Source organism: Cricetulus griseus, chromosome 2, assembly GCF_003668045.3.
Source record: "Cricetulus griseus strain 17A/GY chromosome 2, alternate assembly CriGri-PICRH-1.0, whole genome shotgun sequence".
Lineage (NCBI taxonomy): Eukaryota > Metazoa > Chordata > Mammalia > Rodentia > Cricetidae > Cricetulus > Cricetulus griseus.
This window is the reverse complement of record NC_048595.1, coordinates 395912086-395939543: the sequence shown is the minus strand read 5'-3', so window position 1 is coordinate 395939543 and position 27458 is coordinate 395912086. Positions and strand designations below refer to the sequence as shown.

The window sequence follows — 27458 nt, the reverse complement described above, 5'->3', positions numbered from 1 at the left end:
CCAAGGAGTCTGGGTCCTGGGATGGGAGGAGTTCTTGGATGGGGTGAAGGAAAGGGATTGGGACATCTAACTTCCTCTTGAACAAGAAAGAGCTCTCGCTCCCCAGACCTTATTATAGCAAGACCCAGCTTTCACCTAATGATGTCCAGGTCCCTCCCCCATCATTAAGCAGTGAACCCCAGTAAACACACAGATTTGTGTCCCTGGTGGTTTCCAGCTCTTCGTCCCTGGCTTGCATTTGTTACCGTGTGTGTGTGTGTGTGTGTGTGTGTGTGTGTGTGTGTGTGTGTGTGTGTTGGTGTGCAGGCCTTCCACATGCAAGTGATGAAAGAGCTACGCAGAACATGAATGAATCTAATGAAATCTCAACCTTTGTGGATTCAGTTCTTCCCCTTTTAGACACTGGGAGACTTTGGGGCTCCATCCTCCAAAAGATGTCCCTACCTGCCTGAATCCATATGTTGCTTACAAGGGGTTTCTGCTGCCAAGATTGAACGCAGGGGAAAGCTGTAAGGGAGGGGCAGAGTCTCTGTGGACAGTGGGAAGGGCTGGCAGGGGTGATTGGGGACAGATGGGAGCTGTGGCTAAGGCAGTCTGTGCAAAATCATGGTAGGCCCAGAAGGTTCCCCTGGGAGAGCAGGAGATACATTAATCCTGGGTGCTGCAGAGAGCAACAGAGCGAAAAGGTTAGGTGTGTGGGTACTGGAGCCAGACTGCTCAAACCCCAGGTTTTCCATTTCCCTGCATGAGTAAACTTAGATAAATATTTAACGTCTCTGGCCTCAGTTTCCTCTAGTGATGGCAATTCTACTGGAAGGGGCTGATGTCTGTAAAGCATTTAACAAACCCCAGACTATCTAAGTATGCATTTACCCTCAAACACACAGCAGGGCCTTGGACAGCAGCATGAAAACTCTCACTAGAATGCCCTTGCTTCAGGAAGCCCTCCCTAAGTGCCACACTCTCCCAGGACAGACTCTTAGCTAACCCTCAGCACTGCCAGAAGACACTTTGTATTACTGTGGGGTTACTCTCATCTCACTAACAATACCCCACCACCCCCAGATTTCTACTTCAGGGGGCAGGGACCCTGCCTGCCTGCTGCAGCCTGGAACAGAGTAAGCTCAGTAAATAGGTGCTGGATATGATTAAGGGTAGAAGGTGTTGGGAAAATTCCAAGCTCTGGGCTGTTACTAAACAGCCAGGTAATAAAACCAGCAGCTCAGCTCCCTTAGAGTGCGTGTTGACTGAATATCTGACTTCTTGTTCTTTCCTTCCTTCCAGTTCCTGGCATTTGATACCCAGTTGCTAATGGGCAACCGTCGCCACTCGCTGAGTCCCGAGGAGTATATTTTTGGAGCCCTCAACATTTATTTAGACATTATCTATATCTTCACCTTCTTCCTGCAGCTTTTTGGCACCAACCGAGAATGAAGAGCCCTCCCCCCATCCCTACCCCCCTCCAGAGAATGTCCCTTCCCTGTCCTGTCACCCTTGGTGTGCTCCAGTAAGTCCAGACATAAACTTGCTGCCACCAGCTTGTGAGCAGCCGCTCTCTCCTGCAGCCTTACCTTATGCAGCTTGTACAAATGCCATCCTTGGAGCCCTAAAGATCTGAGGCCACACCATCCCCTGTGGTGCCCCTGGCACCCAATTACATCTTCCAAATGGGACAGTCAAGGCTCAGGGCACCTCTAGACTTGCAGACCCAGGGAGTGAGTGGAGGAAGCCCCTCAGAGGTGGGAAGGAGACCCCAGAAAACCTGGCTGAGACGATGACTCCACCGAGTCTCCTAGGGCTTCATTTTCTCTTTCAGGTTGAACAACCACACTTTGTAAGGAAAAAGGCTGAGGGGACATGGCTGGAATATAGGGACAGGACACTGTGGTGTGAGGGTGAAGCTGACCAGGCTGTCCTTCTCTCGGGGTTAGGGCTAGTAGCTTGTTAGGGACCTGGATAATATAAAAAGAGTAGGAATGCTTCCATGACTTGCCTCAGTTTGCCCTCCTAGGTCATAGGACAGGGGAATGTGTCTAAGTGTGAGCCTGTCCTGAGCTCTCCCAGGCAGGGGAAGGCAAGTGAGGCCACTGGGAGGACTAAACAGGAGGCAATGATCTATCAGACTGCATGCACTGAGAAGGCAGGACTAACACCCGATCTCTCTTTCCAGCCTGTGCTGTTCCCACAGGCCTGAGGGGGAAGTGAGGCCAGGAGGCCGGGTGGGAGCAGTTCTAGCTACTGGACCAGCCCTTACCAGTGGCTGCCTTTAGTAACCCTTCCACACTATTTCCTAAGCCTTTCTCTATCTTCTGCTACATCCGGTCTTATCTTCAGCAGGGCCTCCTGAGGCCCTAGGAATTGAGGCACCCATGTCCCTTCCCCAGCTTCCCTGGCCACTTAGCCCTGGGCCCTTGCCCCCTTCTCTCCTCCACATCTCTGTAATTTGGAAGCTGCCCAGCTCATGGTCACAGCCAGGGCCAATCCCTTGAGCCTGTCCCATGTGATGAGGCAAGGACTCCTTATCGGCATCCAGGCGGCTGGGATCTCAGGCGGAGTGTGGAGTGTGCGTCAGCCACCCTGTCCTGGCTGAGTGCCTGCTGGAGAGGGGACCAGGGGGCCACACCTGGGGCAGCATGCAGCCCACATATACACATAGCCAGCTCTAGGCCAGTGGAAAGTTACTGGGTGGAGGCTAGGAGGCTCTGTTTGCCCCCAGGAAAAGGGGACTAGGTAGCCTATTCATCCCTGTCCCTCCCACCCTTTCTACTTCCAGCCTTCAAGGAAGATTACAGAGGCATTTGAGATTTTTCTCTATCTTGGATATTTGAGAAAGGAAGAAACTGAGAATGGAGAGGGGGTGAGGGTGATGTGATGGGTAGTTGGGGTGAGTGCTGGTCTAAATGACCCCACTGCTGCAAGCCAGAAAGGGGGGGGCTGCAATGGTGATCATCACTTCCCCATTGCAGAGGCAAAGCCAAATGGCTCAGAAAGGCTTGTGGCGAGTCCATTATCTAGTAAACCTGGGGGTCTGCCCGCAGTTGCTTCTTTCAAGGGCCCCTCCAGTCTGAGTCTGGGCTGGATTGAGGTTTGTGTACCCCATAGATGTTGGTGGTCAAGCCCTGGCATCTCTGGGGGTTTGTTATCCCCCACACCCCATGTCACCCAGCCTGGCATTCCAAGATGCTGAACTGAGGTTTTCACTCCCTGGAAGTCAGCTGGGAGGCAGGGCTCCTGGCTTCTGATCTGGCCTTGCTACCCACAGACCTGTGTTTTGTCTGTGACTCTGTTTCTGTATCTACAAGATGAGTGTCTCCAATCAGTGACAGTGCAGGGCAGGGAGAGGCACCAAGACACTTCCACTTGAGTGCCTCTCCTAATTCTCGGACTTCAGTTCTAGAAAAGTTTAAAGGCCCTTCCCCACTGACCTGCCACCCTCACACTGGCTGGTTTCCCAGAATCCACTTGTCCAAGTCCTCCTCTTCTGGGATAATCTGTGCAGAGACTGAGGATTGAGAAATTTTTTCCAAGACTAAGTTACAAAAATTGGGGGAAGGAGCAAGCCCTGGGCCATAAATAATGTGACCAGGACACTAATCACAGTGATCTCAAAGATGGCTCAGCTGTGGAAGTGGTGATGCCTGCCAGCAGGGTTTGCTTCAGGCTGCTACCCAGCCTGCAGCTAAACTGGCAGTAGGACCAGAGAAAGCCTTGGTGTCGACCCCTGATAGAGCAGTGAGGAGTCCCAGGGACACCTGGGTGGGTCTTGGCAGGAGGAAGGGCGGGAACAAGAATGCAGGATTATGAGGAATGCGGGATTATGAGAAACAGAAGCTGGCCAGGTGCAGCAAACTGTGGAGGAGGAAGGACTCCCGCTGGCCCCTCACATTTTTAGCTCGGGTGGGGCCGGACCTACGACAGGGTAGGTTGGATTTCATAAGTCTTGAGAGAGCCAGGAATCTGTCAATGAGGAGAGCAGAAAGTCCTCTGGGGCAGTATGGCAGATAAGGAGGTCCCCGGAAGAAGTAGCCTCATTAAATCCCTCACTCCCCACACCAATTCTTGGATCCATGTACAGATCTTTCGGTGTAGCCCGAGGAAGACACATGATTAAGAATCTTGGTTCTTCCATTCCATACCCGTCTCCTGTGGGAATCAGGGTCCCTCAAGCACCCTTATTTCAAAAGGCTGAGAAGGGCGTGGAGCGGGGTGGGGGTGGGGGGGCGTGAAGATGGGAATTTTAAACAAGGACCATGCTGCCCCCTTCTGGTTGTTAGAGGGAAAGCAGAGTCATTCTGTCTCCGGTGACAGTGCAGACGGGCAGGACTTGGGACCCCTGCCCTGAGTGTCAGAGGACAAGACCCATCTGCCACACACCCAGACGCTGCTGCCCTTTTGGTCTCAGCTCCCACGAGCTCCCCAGGGTCCCTCCCGTGTGCCCTTCTCTGACCTCAGCCGCTGAGGACCTGTGACTGATTGGAAATAAGAATAAAAGCATTTACTAAGACACCTGAACTGTTTGCTTGTGGCCTGTGCTGGCTTTGTAGAGTGTGTGACGTGTCACTCAGCAGTGGGATGTGGCTTTCATGCGGAAGCTCCCTGTTATTCCCATCTTCGTTTTCACGGGAAAGGTGAGGGCTCCTCCTGCTCAGTATACCCTTTCCTGGGAGCCTTCTGCAGACTGACCCACCTTGTGTGGTATGGAGGAGCCTGCCCTTTTCCGGCCCTTCTGATAGAGTAGTATTCCTTATTTTGAGCAAGTGTTTCCTTTAAATGAGTATTGGGACACCCCGAAAGCAGCAGCTTTGAATCTATAAAACTTAGGCTTCAGGAGGAGAGGGACTGACTTGTGCACCGCAGAGCCACACAGCTTTCAGCACATGAGTAGAACATGGTTTGAGAGCAGGGAGGGAGGAATCTACACCAACCCTTTTATTTAATTAAGAGGAAACTTAGGAGCAAAAGTTTCAGTGAGCAGCCCAAGCTTACGAACAAATTAGCAACCGGGAGTGGAATCAGAAGGCAAATCAGGTAATGATTGTATCGCAAGGTTCCTATGAGTGATGGAAAATTTTATGTCAACTTGATACAAAGTCAGAGAGGAGGGAACCTCAATTGAGAAAATGCCTCTATAAGATCAGGCTGTAGGCAAGCCTGAAGGGTATTTTCTTAATGATTTATGGGGGAGAGCCCAGGCCATAGTGGGTAGGGACATCCCTGGGCTGGTGGTCCTGGTTATGGAAAACAGGTTGAGCAAGCCAGTAAGCAGCACTCCTCCATGGCCTCTGCATCAGCTCCTGCCTGATGCAGGTTCCTGTCCTGTTTGAGTTTCTGTCCTGACCACCTTTGATGATGAACAGTGATGTGGAAGTGTAAACTGAATAAACCCTTTACAACTTGCTTTTGGTCATGGTGTTTCATCAAAGCAATGGTAACCCTAACTAAAACACATGGTAGCCAGGTATGAGGGAGGGAACATGATCACCCTGGAGGGGGAATATTATGCTTTTTTTCTAACAAGATTTTAATATAAGTTCATTTGGGTTTGAGAAAGAAGCTATAGCAGGAGTCCGGGATGGTGAAGAGACTATTAGTAGCTCTCATTAAGCAACCAGTACATACAAAGTATGCCATGGCCTGGAAGAAGCACAGCAACCACACAGCCTCAAGTCCTGAGCAAACACTCCTCCCTCCCTCCCTCCCTCCCTCCCTCCCTTCCTACCTTCCTTCTTTCCTTCCTGTTTTTTGTTTCTTTTGTTTGAGACAGAGTCTCACCATGTAGCCCAGGCTGGCCTTGAACTCACAGTCTTACTACCTGGAGTTGGGATTATTTATATGCATGTACCACCCACCTGGCTTGTAATGTTCATTCATGGAACCAGTGCTGAGGTACAGTACAGGGTACCAGAGGACCTCTGACTCAGGCCTCTGATAGCAGGGATGGGTGGGGAAAGGAAACACTGGACTGCTTTGCTTCTCCTAGACCACAGCCCTTCATCTCATCCCCAGACTGTCTTTGTTAGTTTCCTGAGGCTGCTGTAACAAGTGACCGTGAACTGGGCAGCTTAAAACAACAGACATACTTTGCTCCACCACAGTTGTGGAGGCCCGAGACATGCCTGTTCCCTCAGGAGCGATGATGGCTGATAGTTTTCTTTAACATCCTGTGGTACCTTTCAGTCTCTGCCTGCTTCATCACATGGACTCTTTCCTGCCTCTCCTCCTCCTTTCTTTAGTGAACAAGACTGTGTCTAGACGTATAGCCTGCTGCACATCTAGGATAACAGGCTCAGTACCAGATCTTTAGTCTAGAAAAAGATAAATTTCCGCAAGGCCCCATTCACACATATGGGGATGGTTAGGAGCTGGACATAGCAAGTAGGCCACTGTCCATCCCACTACACAATCCACCCCCTCTAGAGGCAGCTGCTGACTCCACACAACCCCCCCTCCATGGCTGAGAGAGCCTTCATTCCTGTTGCCAGGCCCCCAGTGAAGCTGGACAAATTCCACGGCCTGACCCAGATTACATATACCATCCATCTCTACTCAAGTGTGTCTACTCCCAGAAAACCTGTTTTCTGACTCCCAGACTATGCCCTCCTTCACCCCACAGATAGTCACAACCCCACAGATAGCTCTTTTCCGGGAAAAACTCCTCCAAAAGAAGCCAGCCCTAGCTGTCCCTTACTATAATACCTCTGGTGCTCTTGAATCATTATGTAAGTAACCCAAATGCTCTGGGCTACCATGCTGGAGAGACCATGGGCAGGTACTCTTCTAGGAGTGGCAGCTCAGCCTTCCTGCCATGCCTACCCAGGTGGCAGCCATATGAGGAAGAAGCCAACTTGGAAGTAGCCACTCTAACTTCAGCTTCTCCTGGCATCAGGCATTGAGTCTTCCAGACTGAGGTCCAAGATGTCATGGCACACAGACAAATCTGTGTCCTGTCCAAATTCCTAATCCACAGACCCTATGAGCACAGTTAAATGACATGGTTTGGGGCCACTAAGTCTGAAGTCATTTACCAGGCAGCAGGTCCCCAAAGTCATATGTTGTGTGGAGTGGTGTATGAGGGACATTAAAATGTGTCTTCCTAGTTCATATTGAGAGCAATCTTTCTCAAACCAACCCGGAACAGAGCTGATTTAGATGTAATTCTAGACCTCAGGCCTGAGGCTGACGCTATAATGGACTGGGATCTGGGGATGTCTTGGTAGGGGATGAATGTATTTGGATGGAGCTGGAGGGTAAACTGGAGCATTTAAAACAATGGCTCCAAATTCTTTTGCTCAGTGGAATGTGCTGGAAGTGATGTATGTATGTCTCAAGAGTTCTCTGGCCCATCAGTTTTAGCAGAAATTCTAAGCAACTCTTACTGTCCCTCCTTGTTTCATAAGTTTTTCCTTGAGCAAATCATTGTGGCACTGGGGTAGAAGGTGCTGCTTCAATTGGTTGTGATTTATATATTTGCCCCCCACAACCATGAAGTGCATGGCTTTGCAGGCCTGAAACTCCAGAACTCAGTGTAGAGACAGGTAGACCCTGGGAGCTCACTGTCTGACCATGCCAGCAGAAATAATAAGCTTCCAGTTCAATGAGAGATCTTGTCTCAAGGTAATCAGGTAGAAAGATATAGAGTAGTGGTTCTCAACCAGTGGTCACTAACAGACATCCTGCATATCAGCTATTTACATTATGATTCACAACAGCACCAAAATTACAGTTATGAAGTAGCAATGAAATAACTTTGTGGTTGGGAGTCACCACAACATGAGGAACTAACTGGATTAAAGAGTCGCAGTGTTAGGAAGGTTGAGAGCCACTGATATAGAGGGTGGTATCCAATGTCCTGCTTTAGCCTACATACGTGTGTGTTACCTACACATTCATGTACATGCACCATATATCACACACAGGCATGCAAACACACATGCGTGTGCTCTCTATCTCTCTCTCACACACACACACATAATATATATCATACATACAAACACACATGCGTGTGAGCTCTCTATCTCTCTCTCACACACACATAATATATATCATACATACAAACACACACGCATGTGAGCTCTCTCTGTCTCTGTCTGTCTGTCTGTCTGTCTGTCTGTCTCTCTCTCTCTCTCTCTCTCTCTCTCTCTCTCTCTCTCACACACACACACACACACACACACACACACACACACACACCACACGGGGATGGCTAGCTGCCTAGTATAGTTGGAGCACATTGGATATGGAAGAGAGTGGGGAGTGAAGACCCAGACATACAGAAGAGACATGCTATGGAGAACCTGCCATACCTGCAAGGAAGGGAACTCAATTCTGCCAGCAGAAGTCACATCAAAAGTGGGTAAGCAGAGGAGTAAAGAAGTCAGATCGGCATTTGGGAAACAACTCTGAAAGACAATTTATTCTCTGGCTAGAAATCTCATTCCTAGATGTTTATCCTAAATAAGTAATTTCCAAGGAGGAACAGGTTTGTTCGCAGGAATATTGTCCGTAGGAGTAAAAGTTGGGACGAGTAAATATTTAATAATAAAGGGCTGCTCAACAAATGATGGTGGCATGCTATTAAATATTTATCAGCCACAAAAAAATGATGAAACAGGTAAACATTTACACAGTGCTTCATAGTTTGAATATGAAATGCCCCCCACAGGCTCCTGTGTTGGTGCTGAAGTTTGGAGTGTGCAGGAGGCTTTGAAGTCAGGCCTAGACTCAGGAAATAGGTACTTAGGGGTGCATTGTTAGAATTTAAGAGGAATGGCCTCTCATCTAATTCCCAACAGAGTTCTAATTTCTCATGTCCCTTCCGACTACATCCCTGCTAGCATTCTGGTCTTTGGAGCTCCTAGCACTGCTCATTAAACACCATCACCGCATCTAAGCCTCTGGACTAGATCTTGTCTCAACTCTTCCATTTTCTTTCTGCTTTCTGCCTGCCACAAGGTGGACTGCTCTTCTAAGCGCTCCCACCATGACATTCAGCCTCTACTCAGGCTCACAGAAATGGAACTAGCCAACCACAGAGCAAAGCCGCTGAAGCAATGAGTCACTTGAGCCTTCTCATCTTGAGCCACTGATGTCGGGTATTTTGCCTCAAACCAATAGTGGCAAGAAGACCATTTCTGTGATGGCACAACCATATGGATCCTCAGCCTTTATGGTTATTTTGCTGGAGGGATTTGTTAAAGTTTAACAAGTTTAGAATGCTGTGATGGGGCTTCCTGCATGATCCTGGGAGCTCAACAAACCAGAATGCAGCCAAGGATGTAGCCAGAAAAGACCATGGACCTGAAAAATTAGAACTTAGTTGGGAATTAGAATAGAGACCATTCCTGTTACATTCTAGCAATGAATCTGTCAACATTGTGTCCATTCTCTGAGACTCTGAGAGAGACTGAATTAAGTAATGATCTAATTAATATGGTGGAGGAAATCTCAAGGCGACCCAGCCCTCGGGCTGCGGCATTGATATTACTAGTTGCTTTTAGTGGAGTTTACAGTGGTGAGAATTATGAGCAAAAAGGAGAGGGGAAAGATTTTTTTGAAACTTGCAGTGTTTCCAGAAAAGAAATATAAGGGCTGGAGAGAAGGCCCAGTTATTAAGAGAATTTGCTGCTTGGCGTGTGCCACCACTGCCCTGCTATTTTGTGATATTTTGTTTGTGTTCTGACAAATAAAGCTTGCCTGGAGATCAGAGTCTGTGGGTCTGTACAGAGACAAGACAGGAAGTGATAAGGATGGGTATAGACAGGATCTCAGCCCTTTGGTCGGAGAATTTGGAGAGGAAGAAGTGACTGTGGCTGCTCCTTTGCTTCTCTGATCTTTCAGCTTTTGCCCTGATATATGACTCTGGGTTTTTATTGACAAGACCAATTAGGAAAATGCTTCACACATACACTCAGGCACTCACACATAGACATAAATAAATAAATCTTTTTCAAAAAGAAGTGTGGGGCATAGCCTTCTCTCCCTGCCTCGACAATCCCTTCACATCAGTGTGCTCTGAAAAGAGTCATCACCTACCAAAAACATCACTTTGCCAGCTGTGTTTAAGGCTCCCATTTCACCAGATATTGTAAACTTTGTTGACACCAATTTGTGCAAAAAAAACCGACAGCCCTGTGCCGTCAATAAACTGGCAGGTCATCAAGAGCAGTACCAAGCCGCAGGGTAGTTAGTACTGGCAGAGCTGTGGCTCAAATTTCAGAGTTCCAGGTGGTGAGACCCACTGTTCTGGCCAGGGTGCCTTTGGAAATGAGGACACATGTTTGCACTAACCAAAACCTGGCCTTGTTGGCACTGCAGAGTGAACATAACCCAGAACAATATGCCTCCTCTGCCTGGCAGCCTCAACCTCCCTAGCTTTGGTGATGGCTAACGTCATCTTGTTGAATGGCCTTTGGTGGCTGGAGATAAGGTTGAAAGTTACAAGGAGACCAGAGAGGCTGATTTGCTGCTTAAGAAACATAAAGCTGGGGATAACATCACCAAGGTCCATGTCTCTCAGCGAATGAGAGCTGGGAAGGGCAGAGGAGAAACTGACGTCATGTCCAGGGCAGGCAACCTTGCATCATCAGCCGTGAAGGCAGGGGCATCATTGAGGCCTTCAGAAGCATCCCTGGTGTTACTCTGCCTACTGTGAGCATGTGCCATCCGGCACGTGGGTCATCCTGAATTTGGACCGAAAGGGCTTTCCTGAAGAGAGATGAGCTGTTGACATTTGGTAGAAAGCTTCTCTCCTCTAGTGTAACTATAACTTTCTTGTGTACATGATGGCAAACACAGACCTTGAAAAGCCCAGAGATCCAAGGAGCCCTATAGATACCACGCAAGACTCACCCTAGAGTCCTGAAGAAGAATCCACTGTAAACAGGAGAATCACATTAAAGCTGGACCTGTACGCAAAGACTACAACGGGATGCCATTCTTCGCCAGTCCAGAAATCACAGACTCTGATGAAGAGAGGAAGTGGCGGCAGAAGCAAAAGGAACCAGATCAGAGCAGGAGGCAGAAGAGAAGGGGCCTGCAGGTAGGAAGCTACAACAAGCAGGAAGGAAAGATACCTGCACATGTCAAGAAGCAGAGAGGGAAAGGCAGTGGTGTGGGAGAAACCAGCAGCTGAGAAGAAACCGGGTAAGGAAGCTGCGGTTAACTATTAGAACCTGCAGTGTTCCATAAGGGCAAATGAAGACAAAAACCTAATGAAAGAAAAAGAGGTGTAAAGTTGGTAACAAAAAAACATGTGATAGCTAAAGAGGTTGGGGTCATTAGGAAGAAACTAAGTATCTTGCAATGGGAAATAGGAAAGATACCTTGGGCTCATCTCAGGAATTGATCCGACCTCACCCATTGCAACTCAAGGATAGAATGGAGAAGAAGCTCTCTCCTGAGATGTTGTGACCCAGCTTGTCTCAGTCTTAGTCCATGAGGTTCTACCTGAGTTGGGGTGTGTGGACCTGGAAGCTTCGAGCAACCCAATGGCGATAAAGACCAAACACAGGCATCTTGTCATCTTCAGAGAGCTCTCAGTTCCATGTTGTGGAACTAGAGTCATTTCTTTATTAGCCATCTTTTCTGATGTCTCTTAACCATCCTGCTAATACTACGAGGCAACCATTTCTCTCTTTGTTCTCCTCTCGCCGTCTATTCAAGGCTTAAGCTACAGAGATGCAAATTAGGAGGCATATCACCTTGGGCCAAGGTAAACAGTAACAGCCTAGTGTTAATTAACAAAAAATGGTGACCCCTAGCTTCCTGGCACCAATGGCAGCCAGAGCCTTGGACCCAAAATATTCCATAACAGAGATATTTGGTCCCCCACACTGAGAGTGTGGAGCCTAAGCTGCAACAGTGATCCCAGAAATCAGAAAATGCCAGGAACATGGAATATCTACTGGGGAAAAGTGACAAGAGTGCTGGCAGCCAGGAGGCTATAGGAGCAGGGCTAGCTAAGTCCTCTAGCACTTACATTATGCCATCGTGTGCCCTGGAAGCCCGACATAGAACTACAGGCTCTATGTTTGTCATAAGTACATAGTTTCTTTTTTATTTTATAGTGGTTTATAGTGGAGAGAATTTGCCTTAAGTCTCAGAGACCTGAACCTTGGATTCTTGGAAAGTTACTCAACTGTCAAGACTATGAGGATCCTTGGAGATGAGCTAAACATATTTTGTATTATAAGATGGATGTGGGCATATTTTTTTTATGTCAAGAATGGGATGCTGTTGTTTAAAGAGATGCATTTTGCTACCAAGTTGACAGAAGATAGACTCGTAATGGTTAGCTTTGATTAACAGCTTGGTTGGACAGAGAAGTAGCCAGGAGTTCAGCAAACTCATCTGAAGGATTATGAAGTGTTCCAGGAGAGTCAACATCAGGAAACCCACACTGAGCATGGGTGGTGTCATCCCATCATCGGGGACCTGGACAGAATAGGAGTGGAGAGGAAGCATCCAACTAGTACAGGCATTCTGTCTCTGCTTCATGGCTTTTGTGATGTGAGCTGTCCTCTGCCGTCTCCCTGAAATGGACTGAAACATCTGGAGCCAAAAAAATCTCCTTTCTCCTCTCATGTGCCCATGTCAGATATTTTGTCAGTGACTAGCAACTAGCACACACTCACAATGCTGAATGATGTGAAATTTAAAAGCAAATTACAAGGAGCCGGAGAGAGGGTTCAGTGGTTAAGAGAACTGGTCCTCTTCCAGAGGACCCTGGTTCAATTCCCAGTGCCTACTTGGTGGCTTACAACCCTCTGTAACTAAAATTCCGGGGGACCTGACACCCTCTTCTGGCCTCTGTGAGCACCAGGCACCAAAGTGGTGCAGACACATACATGCAAGTAAAACACACATATAAAATAAAAATAACTTAAAAATCACAAGGTGTTATATATAGTCTCATTTTAATGAAAAAGTATTTGGTAACTCTTCCTTATAATAAGATGCCAACTAATAATACATATCTTTTTTTAAGTTTTTAAAATTTTTTATTTCATGTGTGTTGGTGTTTTTGCTTACATGTGTGTCTGTGTGAGGGTGTTGGATTCCCTGGAACTGGAGTTACAGACAATTGTGAGCTGCCATGTTGGTGCTGGGAATTGAACCTGGGTTCTTTGGCAAAGCAGCCAGTGCTCTTGACCCCTCCAACTAATAATATAGAAGGAGTAAAATAATTAGAAAATTATCACATTGCAATAATCAAAGTATCACAGTAACGACTAACTTGGTCAAGAATCATCAATGGATATGAAACTTTTCAATCAAACTTGGATAGAGACTTGTTTTTCTTCACGTGGTGCTGAGGATGGAGCCCGGAAGCAATCTACTACTGAACTACAGTTCTGGTCTTTGCTTTTCTTGAATACTATTTACTGAATTTTCTATATTGAATTTATAATTGTTTAAAAAATTTTACTTATTTATATTTTATGTATGAGTGTTCTGTATGTATACCTGCATGCCAGAAGAGGGCATCAGATCCTATTATAGTTGGTTGTGAGCCACCATGTGGGTGCTGGGAATTGAACTCAGGACCTCTGGAAGGGCATTCAGTGCTCTTAACTACTGAGCCATCTCTCCAGTACCCTGAATTTATAATTTTTACTAAAGGATTTATTAATATTTCTATACCAAATAATTATATAACTTGCATAATCAAGTGTACTCTTGAAAGACCCGCGAAGAGGTACTTTCGTAGAAGGAGACCCGCACCCAGGAATCAGCGAAACCACGAACTTTGGATGCAAAAGCAAGAGGTTTTATTGGTGGCGCGCGTACCCGGGGACTTAGCTTCTGTTAGGCCAAGCCCCGAGCCCCTTTTATAGGGGAAAAAGGTACAGTAGTAGTCAGGCGAAACGGCCTTTATCTTCTGCCGCGTCCAGATGGCTGACCTTGGGACGGAGCGATCCGGCGGGGCCGGGGCCGGCCTTGTGCGGCGGCGGGGAAGTGGGAGCCGGCAGCTGTGGGGATCAAGGGCCGGGGAGTGCAGGGGAGGATGTATTCCCCGCACGCTCCGCCAGCTGCCGACTGGAGGAGGAGGCAAACTTAAAAGAAAAAGCTAAGGGCGGGGGTCTTTCATTCCCCCATTTCTCTTGTAACTGAATGGAATCTTTCATTCAGAGGTCTCTGGATATTTTGGGTCTATTAGAATGTAGGGACCAAATATAAGGATTAAAAATAGAATAACCAGGGGTCCCTATGCCGGCTGCTATGCCCCCCATTGTTACTCCTTCTAATAATAGGGCCATGGTTAAGGATATTGGCTCCCTCTGATGTTGGGATGATTTCTTTAGTACGCTGTAAACATATTCAGGTTGGTGATAGTTTTTACTTTGAGTCTAATCTTAAAGATGCCCCCCCCATCTGGTCCCGACAGGTACTAGCAAAGGCCCCAAGCATCTCCCTTCTGCCATTCTGTTGCTTTCTTACCCTCATCCGTAAAGGAAATAAGGAGAGGCATAGAGGTGGTACCGGTGGAGCCCTTTTGCCATCCTCTGGTTACCTGAATCTTGTCCCATGAGGATGAAGGCTTCCAGTGAGCATCCCCTGTCGTTTCGCATCCCCATGCAAGGGAGTTCCTTTTGACTTAGCATTTTAACCAGGGAAAATGGACGGCGAAATTCTTTTCCAAACTGCTTCCTGCTGACTTTGGGACGAAGTTAGGGACCCCAGAAGGTTGAAATGCTAGTCAAAAGCAAAAAGGAATTTAGGCAATGGGGAATCCATCAGGGGCTTCTGGTTAGCAGACACTGTTGCAGAGATAGGGGGTGTCCACATCAGCAGACTGGTTCACATCCATAGCAAGTCCAGGGCTCGCAGTCTACTTAGAACAGCCTGTAGTCAGCAACTGGTACTCAGATGTCTGTCAGAAGCAGAAACCTGTTTAAGACATATTTAAACTGGGAACAGAGGTTAAAACTTATTTACTGAAGCCCACAGTGTAGAAAAAGCAGATATCTGGATATCTGTTCAAACAGCAAGAACATATTTATAACTTTGAGTCCTAGCAAGAACTACAGATTTGGGCTATAAGCATGTACATTTCTCCTCTGTCCAGAGAGCCGGGTATGGATTGGACAGAGGTGCCTTTGGCCTGATGAAAAGCCCTTTAAGTTTGTACTTAGATGACAACCAAAATAAACTTAAAAACCTTGAGCTTGTGCCTGAACAGTAGATAGTCATTATTTTATCAGCTAACATACTGACTAGTCTATAGTGGATCTGACTGTCTGATGCTGTCAAGCTGACAACCAGTAATATTTCAGAGATCTGAGAAGGGTATATTTTATCCGAATCTACTAAAAAGTGACAGAAGCCAGTTAGAAGCAAGTCCATATACAGTTAGCCAAACCCAAGTTTCTCCATTACCGTTGGAGGCAGCTGTCTCAAAGAACAGCAATCTTCGCCAGGCCTATACTGTGAGAGTTTTTTTTTTCCTCTCTGTGGAAGAGGGACATGGAAAAGACTGACCTTGTTTTGTCTAGGCAAAGGGGTACAATCAATTTTCCAGTGTCCAGCAGCTTTGTCCACAGTCTCGGCCAGGTTCTGGCAGGTGGCAGGTTTCACATCTGAGCATCTCGCTCACTGGTCCAGGTGCGGGAACTGAGGTGCCTCGTAATCTTTTTTTGGAGACTTTGGGTCACTGTCAGGATCTGGCAGTCTGTCTGACATTATAAACTTTAAAGATAACAATTTAAATGCCATATTCTGAAGATCTCTGAAGCATTAGAGGTCTGTTTGTCTGTTTTAATTACTTGCCTTAAGCACACATTAAGTATACAGGTGGCTAGGTAAGGTCTTATTTCTGTAAATAATTTTTAGTCTGACTGTAACTGGTTTTAACTTAGTAAGATGTTTGAAACAGCACAGCTGAACTTAAAACTGCATAGAGCTACCTTATATTCCTTAAACAGTAGCTTAACTTCTTTCTTAGGCAGGGTTTTTCTGTGACTTTGGAGCCTGTCCTGGAATTCGATCTGCCGGACCAGGCAGGCCTTGAACTCATAAAGATCCATCTGCCTCTTATTCCCGAGTGGTGGGATTAAAGGTGTGTGTCACCAATGTTCTAAACTTATTTTTAAAATATAAACTGTAATATCTTATAATAGATCAGCATCTTTCATAAAACAAAAACTTTACATTGTCAGGCTTTGCTCAAAAATAATTCTAAATTGAAGCTCTTTAAGTACAAACATTAATAAAAACAAACATTAAAAAAACTGGTTTTTTTTTTAAAAGAAATTTAAATTCCCTTAAGGTCTTTCTGTAATATATAGAAGCATTAACATTTTAAATCTTAGCTGAAAACCTTGTTTCTAAGATGGTATCTCTAATTTCCATGCGGTCATCTTTAGTCAAGATGGCGGTTTAAGTATTCTTTTTTAATTTTAGCAAAATGGCGACCAGTCAAGTCATGTGAACATTTTGCCATGTGCTGGCTACCGGGAAACAGAACATTTTAAAACAAGTATATATAATTTACTTGAGAAATAAACAGGACTTTTTAAAACAGAATTAGCTTAATATGGTTAAAATTTTAGCTTATATTATTATTTTTTAAAAATTTATTATTTGTAGACATGAGGAACCATAGCATAGTTTATATTTTTCTCTGATTTATAATAACCTTTTTTTTCTGACTTTTAACAACTTTTCTCTGGCCTTTTATAACTTGCTTTAACCCTCTATTACTTTCTGTAACAATCTTCTCTGCTATGACTTGCTTTAACCCTCTATAACCTTTTAGTTCATTTCTCTGACTCTCTTAGACACTTTTAGACAAGTTTTCTTTTTTTTCTCAGTCAACATAAAAATTTTATTAAAGTCTTTTTACAGTTCTTAATAACTTTAAGGCCGTTTAGATGTCCTGGCGGGGGCTCCTCCCAGGGGGAGTACCTCAGGTGTCTTCTCTTTTACCTGAAATATAGTTTGGGGGTTAAAGGTATCATCCCGCGGCCAGCCCATGTCAAAGGCTGGCCATTCTGAGGAACAAAGAGTAATCCATTTGCGTTTATGCACATCAACTAAAAAACAAAGACCAAACAACACAGAACAGGCTTTCGCAGCGTGGTTTCGACAGAGAGTCGAAAGTAAAACTCCAGAAAACAAATGAGCCCAATGAGGCTCCAAACGCTAAGGCATCTACCCTAGCCAGAAAACAAATGAGCCCACTAAGGCTCCAAACGCTACCAGGACGTCTCCTGGAGCCGCGGCCGGGAGTTCCTCCTCGGAGCCGCCAAATACAATTGTACGCAGCTGGGTACTACAAATCTTATGAACTACAGTTCATAAGATGGATTCAGACAGACAGACAAGACAAAAGACAAGACAGCGGATCCGCACAACGCTTACCTCCCAGACGTGGGTCAGTGGTCCCTGGGCGGGTCTCGATCCCGGACGAGCCCCCAAATGAAAGACCTGAGAAGAGGTACTTTCGTAGAAGGAGACCCGCACCCAGGAATCAGCGAAACCACGAACTTTGGATGCAAAAGCAAGAGGTTTTATTGGTGGCGCGCGCGTACCCGGGGGCTTAGCTTCTGTTAGGCCAAGCCCCGAGCCCCGGAAGGGGGGTCCTTTTATAGGGGAAAAAGGTACAGTAGTAGTCAGGCGAAACGGCCTTTATCTTCTGCCGCGTCCAGATGGCTGACCTTGGGACGGAGCGATCCGGCGGGGCCGGGGCCGGCCTTGCACGGCAGCGGGGAAGTGGGAGCTGGCAGCTGTGGGGATCAAGGGTCGGGGAGTGCAGGGGAGGATGTATTCCCCGCGTGCTCCACCAGCTGCCGACCAGAGGAGGAGGCAAACTTAAAAGAAAAAGCTAAGGGCGGGGGTCTTTCACTCTAAAGGGAAGTTAAAAATTATGTAAATACAGCTGGGTGTGGTGGCTCATTCCTGCAAATCTAGTAACAGGAAGCTGAAACAGAAAGATTGTGAGTTCAAGGCCTGCCTGAGCAACACAATAAGTTCCAGGTCAACAAGGATTACAAAGCAAGCTCCCCCCATATACACACAGATCAGTAAAACAAACACAACAACAAAAATGAAAAAACAGAAAAGTTGAAGGAAGGAGACAGGACAGAGAGAAGTGTGTTGGTATACAAGTGTTCTTTCCTGAAAATTGTTTTCTTTGTCCCCTTTGTAACACTGTATTTTAAAGTGTGAACATGCCTACTTGAGCGCATAAGTTTTTTGCACTACCTGCGTTTAGAGCCCACACAGCCCAGAAGAGGGGAGTACTTACTGGAGACACAGGAAGCTCAAACAGCATTCAGAAAAACCCACAGACATTGTCTGTAAGAATCAGAAAGGAAAGCTCGGGATTCCAGAGACATGGCCCCGAACATTTTCTTTGCCCCGGTTTATAGTGAGCTTCTGGGTTTTTTTGCTATAAACTAATATCTGTCCATTATTGGAAGCTCAAAAATTGTTACATTTGAAGAGAAAAAAACACAGAAGAGCAGTTATAGAGGACGAAGGGATGGCTTAGCAGGTAAAGTGTTTGCTGTACAAGCATGAGGACTGTGTTTACAGGGTCAAGACTCTAAACCCTGTTCACCACTGAGCTTTATTACACAATAACTACCTTTCTTTTTTGGCACAATTTTGAAGTTCTGAATGTTAACCACTATTGTTAGTTATTTGCTCACTTTCTTAATTTTCTAAGGCCTTATCAATAGCTTAGTAGGTAACTCTTCTCTAAGTGGGTGAGTGTTCTCTCCATGTGTTTGCATTCGCTAGATGCTCTTCTGTTGGCTTTGTGTACTGACACCCTCGGCTCTCCTGTGATCATTTGACTGCTGTGACTGTTCGGGCCACTCTAGATCTGCACCTCACTGTTGTCCAGGTCCATTCCTTCCTCTCCACTCTGCGGCTGTCCTTCTCATTCTCCTCTCTTGGAAACTGCCATCTAGAGTCTATGAAATTCTCTTCTTGGTTCTGTAAGTCATAATTCATTTAATTTTGTGGGGGACTGAATATCCCTGTTACGGAATATTCTGGTTTCCAGGCCCTGGCCGCCATAAACAGCCATGGTGCCAGGGAGCTCCCAGTCACCATTGTATTGTTCATTAACACCAGGCTGTAACTGTTTACTGTGGCCGAAGGTGATATGCCTCCTAATTTGCATCTCTGTAGCTTAAGCCTTGAGTAGGCCCATACCTGGGCTCAAGACTCTGCTTGACCAAGAGTTGTTTAGGCAACAGAATCACTTGATGTTAGTGATATGCATTGTGATAAATGCTTCCTGATGTTGACCCTGCCCTTGGAGGACTATTTAAATGGACTTCTCAATAAACTGTGGCTGCTCAGAGTCAGCTGGGAGCCCTCCTGAGGTGATATGGTGCTTCCTGTCTCATCATTAGCATCGTTGGGTAATTAAACTTCCCTAGTCCACACACCTCCACAGACCTGGGACTGTACGGCTGGCTCCATCCACAGTCCTGAAGACATCAGTCCGGAACAATTGGCGCCCAACGTGGGGCTGAATACAGACAGATGTGATGGACACCGCAGAAAAATAGAAGAGAAGCACGTGCAGAAAGAAGTGATCAAGTGAGGTGAGTGAACGACGCTAGATCAGGAGTAAAATTGTCTATAACTGTAAATATGGGACTAAGGAATAGCAAGCAGGTGATGGTGCAGTCAGTTAGTGAGATTTTGAAAAATAAAGGCACAGAAGTTGACCAGCAACGCATACAGAATTTTGTAGAATTTGTAAAGCAGATATGGCTTGAGTTTCCCGAACATGGGAATATAGATTCCAACTTATGGAATGAGGTCGGATTGAGACTCCAACAGCATTATTATGAACAGGGGCCTGAAAGTGTATCTACAGATACTCTTTGGTTATGGACAATTATAAGGGAGAGCTTAGAATCAGGCACTAAGCTACAGGGGATATCTGCCTCAGAACCAGTTAGCAGGGTGATGAGGCCCTCCATCCCTACTAAAGAAAGACAAGGAAAAGAAGCATATGTAGAGAAAGGTGGTTGGGAAAGGTATGAGGAGAGAGTTACTGAACGCCAGGACGAAGAGTCTTCATTTCCGACTAGGAATGCAGATGAGCAGAAACCTAAAGGCAGGATGCAGCAAGAATTAAGAGGCTTGAAAGACTTAATGGAATCCCTCTCACAAGAGGTGAAAACCTTGCAGGTTTCCTCAGGTCAGAGAAAGGTGCCTTTATCTGCAACTGCAGCAAACACAGATCAGCCCAAGTTGCAAGCATCCCTCAAGCCAGGACAGGCAGCTGCAGCAGGGCAGATGTCTCCAGTGCAGGCTATCATTAAAGAGGCAGCTGACAGAGGAGAGGACATAAAAGGGTTTCAGACATTCCCTATATTGGAGGTCACAGATGATCTAGGGAACATAAGCAGAAAGCATGCGCCAATACAGTTCAAACAGCTCAAGAAACTAAAGATGGCCTGTGTCCAGTATGGACCGATTTTTACCCAGACGCTGGTAGAGAATATGTCTGTGGAAGCTCTGCCCCCAGGGGATTGGAAGCAGATAGCCAAAGCCTGCCTGTCTGGGGAGATTATCTGTTGTGGAAGACAGAGTTTGCAGACCAGTGTCAGGTCGCAGCTGAGAAAAATAGTGCTCAAGGACTTCCTGTTTCTTATGAGATGCTCGCTGGTGAAGGGGAGTACAAGAATATAGATCAGCAGTTAAATTTTGAGCTATCAGTGTACACACAGATTGTCACGGCGGCCAAAAAAGCTTGGAATAAACTTCCAGCTGCTGGGGTGCTCGCGGAGGATTTAACAAAAATCAGACAGGGACCAGACGAACTGTTTCAGGACTTTGTCTCTAGACTAATGCAAGCGTTGTCTAGAATAGTGGGAGATACAGAGGCTGGACTTTTGGTGGTAAAGCAGCTAGCTTATGAGAATGCCAACCCGGCATGCCAGACAGCGCTAAAGCCTCACAAGAAGAAGGGTGATATAGTTAAATTCATTAAGATTTATGCAGATATCGGACCGGCTTACACTCAGGGACTGGCAATGGCGGCAGCCCTGCAAGGGACTTCAGTTAAGGATATGTTTCCATAGAAAAAGCAAGATGCAGGAAAAAAGAAAGGCATGAAGCCTTCTGAAGGTTGCTTTGGATGTGGTCAAAGGGACACCGAGTTAGGCAATGTCCTAACAGAGGAGAGGATAGGGAAACGGGTCTATGCCCGAGGTGTATGCGGGGTAGGCACTGGGCATACGAATGTAGATCTAAGAGAGATGCCCAGGGAATTCCCCTGCAGGGAAACTACTATGGGGGCCTGCCTCAGGCCCCGAGACAAACTCAACTGAGGTTTCCTGCCCTAGAAGGTCCGTTCAGGACCTCTACAGAGCCACGGCAGGGAGCACTGGACTGGACCTCTGTTCAGCCACAGACGCAGTTTTAACGCCAGAGATGGGGATATCAGCATTGCCCATTGGTGTTTATGGTCCTTTGCCGAATGGGACTGTTGGATTGTTGCTAGGGAGGAGTAGCACAACGATGCAGGGAATTTTTGTTGCTCCAGGAGTGATTGATGCTGATTTTGAAGGAGAGATAAAGATTATGATTCATTCTCCTGATGGAGTTTCAGTGATAAGTTCAAGACAGAGGCTTGCTCAGTTGATTTTGCTTCCCCAGGTGAGGACAAACAATCAGGTTAAGAGAATTAAGAGAGGAGATTCTGGGTTTGGTTCTTCTGATGCCTATTGGTTGCAGGCTACTGGTCCTCAGCACCCAGAGATTACTTTATATGTAAATGGAAGGGCTTTTTCCAGCCTTTTAGACACGGGCGCAGATAGGTCAGTTATTACAGCCAGTCAATGGCCTTCCACTTGGCCGAAAATGGCGACTATTACTCAGTTACAAGGAATTGGTCAGACGAAGAATCCTAAACAGAGTAGTGATGAGCTTTATTGGAGAGATGATGAAGGTCATAAAGGGACTTTTCAGCCATTCATTGTTCCTCATTTGTCTGTGAACTTGTGGGGCCGAGATGTTATGGCCCGAGTGCAATTATTGCTAATCAGGTATCTCAGCAAGGGTTGGAGGCAATTCAGCGTCAACAAATATGTTATATTGACTATGCAAAGCCATGGGATGCTTATATACTCCCCACAAGGCATAATCCAATTTCCGTTCTGTGGCAGGAGGGACCATTACTCTGGCTACACCTACTGGTCTCGCCAGCCAAAGTATTAGACCCTTAATTTGAAGCAGTAGCCTGCATGGTACAAAAATGCCATGTGGAATCTAGGAAATATTTTGGCAAAGAGCCAAATATAATAAATGTCCCTTATACCAAGCAACAGGTTAATTGATTGTTCCAAAACAGTGATTAATGGGCGATTGCTTTTGCTCAGTTTTCAGGGAGAATTGATAATCAGTTTCCAGCTCATGGACTGTTGCAATTTACGCTAATGCATCCTTTTATATTTCCAAAAATTGTTAAAAAGCAATCCTGTAAAAAATGCTATGTTAGTTTTTACTGATGGTTCGTCCAATGGGAGAGCCACCTATATTATTGATGGAAAGAAATATGTGGAGCAGACAACTCCGGCTTCAGCTCAAATAGTCAAATTGCGAGCTGTTGCAATGGTCTTTCAGCTCCTAGTAAATAATTCATTTAATTTGTACACTGACAGTCATTATGTTTTTAAGGCTCTCCAGGTAATAGAGACAGTTCCATACATAGGGTCTAGTAATAGTCAAGTCAAAATGTTATTTGAACAAATTCAAAATGCAATTCACCTGAGAAAATTGCCATGTTTTGTGGGTCACATAAGAGCCCACTCGAACCTTCCAGGGCCACTAGCCGAAGGAAACAGATCTGCAGATAAACTAACAAAACTAGTTGCTCTGTCTCAGGTAGAGAGAGCAAGACAGTCTCATAACTTTCACCATCAAAATAGCAGGAGTTTGAGAAAACAATTCGGCCTAAATAGAGAGACTGCTCGTCAAATCATTAAACAATGTGGAATGTGTCCACAGTATCTACCTATGGCTAATTTAGGAGTGAATCCTTGAGGCCTGATCCCCAACCATTTATGGCAAATGGATGTAACTCACATCTCAGAGTTTGGCAGGTTGAAATACATGCACATGGCAATTGACACGTATTCGGGTTTCTTAATGGCCACCCCATAAGCAGGAGAGGCCACCAGACATGTCATAAGTCACTGTTTAAGATGTTTTGCTTACATGGGAATGCCAAAAGTTATAAAAACAGATAATGGGTCTGGATATACCAGCAAAGCATTCCAGCAATTTTGTGCTCAATGGAAAATTGATCACAAAACAGGCATTCCTTATAATCCCCAAGGACAAGAAATAATAGAGATGGTCCATAATGCCCTAAAAACACAATTGAAAAAGATAAAAAGGGGGGAGCTGTGACCTCAGTCTCCACATGATGCGTTAAACCACGCACTGTTTATCTTAAACTTTTTAAATATGGATGCCAGTGAGCAATCTGCTGCAGACAGATTCTGGCATGATGGAACTCGAGCAAATTTTGCTCAGGTCATATGGAGAGATGAATAGAGGGGACCAGACCCCATAATTATTTGGGGGTCAAGGGCATGTCTGTGTTTTCTTGCAGGAGGAGAACAAGGCGCACTGAATACCGGAAACATTGGTGAGACGCATGGAACTGAGAAAAAAACGGGACCTGGGCCCACAGGAGACCGTCTGAACCAGCTGGAGTGAAACACTGGACCTGAGTACCCGAACCTTGAGGACATCTGACCTACAGCGGAGGAAGAAGGGAGACACACCCAGTTCCAGGTTCGAGATGCTTTCCAGAGTTCCAGCTTCCCTACAGACCGACTACATTCACCTCTCTGAATCCATGAGTGCTCATCCAGGAGCAGACTAAGAGCTTGATAAAAAACAGCTTGCTTTCTTGTCACAAACAGACACACAAAACTGTTTTGCCAGTTTTCCCATTGGGAGAAAGGACCCATTTAGGACAGTCGGATACTGGCATAAACCAGAGTGGCAGAAGCTCCGTCACAATGCTTAAACAAGACATGGACAAAAAGACTTTTTAGTTAACTTTCAAAGACTGATACTACAAACCTGATGATAGGGCTTCGGACTTTGAGAAGGTGATAGAAAAGTTTGAAGGGGCATTGAGTCCCAGGCAGAGAATAAAGAAAAAATTTAGAATTGTGAAATTGTTCACACCCCACAGATTGTGAGAATATCTAATTGTCTTTTGATTCCTTTGTAACTCACCCTAATGTATGTTCATGATGGAATTGTTAATGTTTGTAATCTTGCTATATGTGTTATGCAAATGTTATTAGAAACTAGAAGTCAGAGTTCATTCTTACAGGAATGTAATGTGCAGTTTACAAGCCTTAGGATAGAAGTATGTTTTAGGGAGCAAACTTTAATAAGGTCCGTATCAGAGGCACTAGAGGCATTGCCACAGAGATTTTACAAAGGCCATTTTTAACCTTTAAATGTCTTCATCCACAGGAGAAGGTTTGCAGCCAAGCTGAGATGATATTCTCTTGGAGGTTTATTGCTGATTCAGAACGCTTGGAGCGGGACTATGGCCTTATTTGTTTTACAGTGACTGTTTCCAGCCAAAGACAGGTACGGTTTTCCTTGCCTTCAGGGAATTCCTAAGACAGAACACGCATGATGGAATGCATGATTCCATGACGGGCACCCCTGGTAGGTTGAAGGGAACCCCCTAAGACAGGCACAGTCATCTGTCCCAGTGCAGAGGCATGGGTTTCTTATTATTAAGAGAGAGGAATTGTGGGGAACAGAATATCCCTGTTATGGAATATTCTGGGTTCCAGGCCCTGGCCGCCATAAACAGTGGTGGTGTCAGGGAGCTCTGAATCACCATTGTATTGTTAATTAACACCAGGCTGTAACTGTTTACCGTGGCTGAAGGTGATACGCCTCCTAATTTGCAGCTTAAGCCTTGAGTAGGCCCATACCTGGGCTCAAGACTCTGCCTGCTTGACCAAGAATCGTTTAGGCAACAGAATCACTTGATGTTAGTGATATGCATTGTGATAAATGCTTCCTGATGTTGTCCCTGCCCTTGGAGGACTATTTAAATGGACTTCTCAATAAACTGTGGCTGCTCAGAGTCAGCTGGGAGCCCTCCTGAGGTGATATGGTGTTTCCTGTCTCATCATTAGCATCGTTGGGTAATTAAACTTCCCTAGTCCACACACCTCCACTCAGAAATGGACCCGGGACTGTACGGCTGGCTCCGTCCACAGTCCTGAAGACATTGCTCCAGAACATAATTTTTGTATCTTTTCGTGTGTGTGTGTGTGTGTGTGTGTGTGTGTGTGTGTGTGTGTGTGTGTGTGTGGACTATGTCTGCCACAGGGTTTCTCTATGTCTGCCATAGCACACATGTGGAGGTCAGAGGACAAGCTGGAGTGACATTGCTCACCCTTCATCTTGTTTGAGACCAGGTCTCTCATCCTCCCGGCATACCCAGAGTAGCTGGCCAGGAGCTTCTGCCTCTGCTCCCATCCATCATGGGAACACTGGGAATATAGTTGTGTGCGCCCACACCCAAACTCTGATGAGTTCTGGGGAGACTTCTGGTCCTCGTTCTTGCAGAGCAAACACTTTATCCACGGAGCCTTCTCCCCAGTGCATTCTCTGAGTCATCTGGGGGGAACACATTCTGCGGCAGCTTTTAAGAAAGAACTTATAGAAGAAGATGCCTGTGGCTCCTTAAATGTTAGAAATGTTATCAATGTGTTTTTGCATTTAATTAATCATTTGGCCGTGTGTAGGATGAAACATTGAAAATCATTTTCCTTCTGAATTATTAGAGCAGCAGTTGGAGAGATGGTAGGTAGTCAAGAGCATTGGCTACTCTTCTAGAGAACCAGAGTTCCATTCCTAGCATCCACAGAGCAGCTCAAACTGTCTCTGAACTGCAGTTCCAAGGGATCCAGCGCCCTCTTCTGGTCTCTGTGGGCATTGCATGTGCAGGGTGCACAGACACATATGCAGATAAAACACCAATGCACATAAAATAAAAGCAAATATTTTGGTTTGGTTTGGTTTTGGTTTTTTTGACACAGTATCTCTCTATGTAATCCTGGTTGTCCTGGAGCTCACTATGTAGACCAGGACGGCTTCATCTGCATGCCTCTGCCTCCAGAGATTAAAGGCATGCATCACCATGCTGGACCCAAAATAAAATAAATCTTTAAAAAAAATAAAAATAAAACATAATTGTCAGAGCACTGTCCTGCTGCTTCATGCCACCAGCATCTCTGTCTATGAAACCACTGTTACTCTGATTATGAAGTCTGTTTTGATTTTTGAGACAGGGTCTCATGTAGCCCAGGCTGACCTCAGGAATCACTATGTAGCCAGGGATGACCCTGGACTTCTGATCCTCCAGCTTCAGCTCCAAAAACTAGAATTACAGTGCCACCGTGCTTGGCTTATGTAGTCCTAGGGATCGATCCAAGGGTCTTGCACATGCTCAGCAAGTAATTTACCACTGCATTCCTAGCCAAAAAATCTACTTTTTAAAATGATTTTTCTTGGAGCTGGAAGTATGGCTCAGTGGTTAAGAACACTTTCTGTTCTTTCAAGGACTCCAGTTTGGTTCCCAGCACCCATGGGACCTCTGAAAACCCTCTGTAACTCCAGTTCTGGGGATCAACCTCTTCTGGTCTCCGTGGGCATTGCATGCACCTGGTGCACAGATACACATGCAGACAAACACTCACACATGTGCCATCATCGTTGATTTCAATATTTTTTTTATTTTCTGGGGGGGAGGGGGTTTCGAGACAGGGTTTCTCTGTCCCGCGCGCTATGTTCTCGCCGGCAAGAATCACACAGGACACTCGGATCCTTCTGCAGGAAAGCTTTAATGCATCTTGAGAGAGAGAGAGCATCAGCTTACCAGAGCGGAGACCCCGAGCCAAGAATCCCGTCCCTTAATAAAGGCTGGCAGCGGCCGAGCCAAGAATCCCGTCCCTTAATAAAGGCTGGCAGCGGCCGCCTGGGACGTGTCACCCTATGAATGGCTTCAGCTCCTCAGGCCATATGAGCCACGGGATAGGCAGAGATCAAAGGAATGGAAATTACCAAGCGCCTGCGAAATAATTTACATTCGGTGCCTGCAGGCACCATCATTGTAATGGAGAATGCAAGGACGGCTCCCTACATTTCTCTGTGGCTTTGGAGGCTGTCCTGGAACTTGCTCTTGTAGACCAGGGTGGTCTTGAATTCACAGAGATCCACCTGCCTCTGCCTCCCTAGTGTTAGGATTAAAGGCATGCGCCACCAATGCCCGGCTCAATATTTTTTTAAATGTTGGGAGTTTTAGGTTGAAGTTCTCTGTCTCCGCATTCTTCCTCTTCTTTGTCTATTGATGTCTAATTGTTCAAGCACCATTTATAGAAAGGATCTGAGAATGTCCCCCATAGTCTCATATGTCTGAATGTTTGCTCCCC

The 27458-nt window shown here is 46.0% G+C and overlaps 1 protein-coding gene and 1 pseudogene across 1 annotated transcript in view; both read left to right on the top strand.

The window, feature by feature from the left end:
• The window catches only part of Faim2 (Fas apoptotic inhibitory molecule 2), a 49383-nt gene extending 45206 nt beyond the window's left edge, over positions 1-4177 (top strand). The window contains exon 13 of the mRNA XM_035438823.1: positions 1285-4177. Coding sequence (XP_035294714.1) covers positions 1285-1434 — 150 coding nt within the window. The 3' untranslated portion in view covers positions 1435-4177. The remainder of the gene's footprint in view (positions 1-1284) is intronic.
• On the top strand, positions 3808-10965 carry LOC113831267 (annotated as a pseudogene).
• Positions 10966-27458: the final 16493 nt, after the last annotated feature.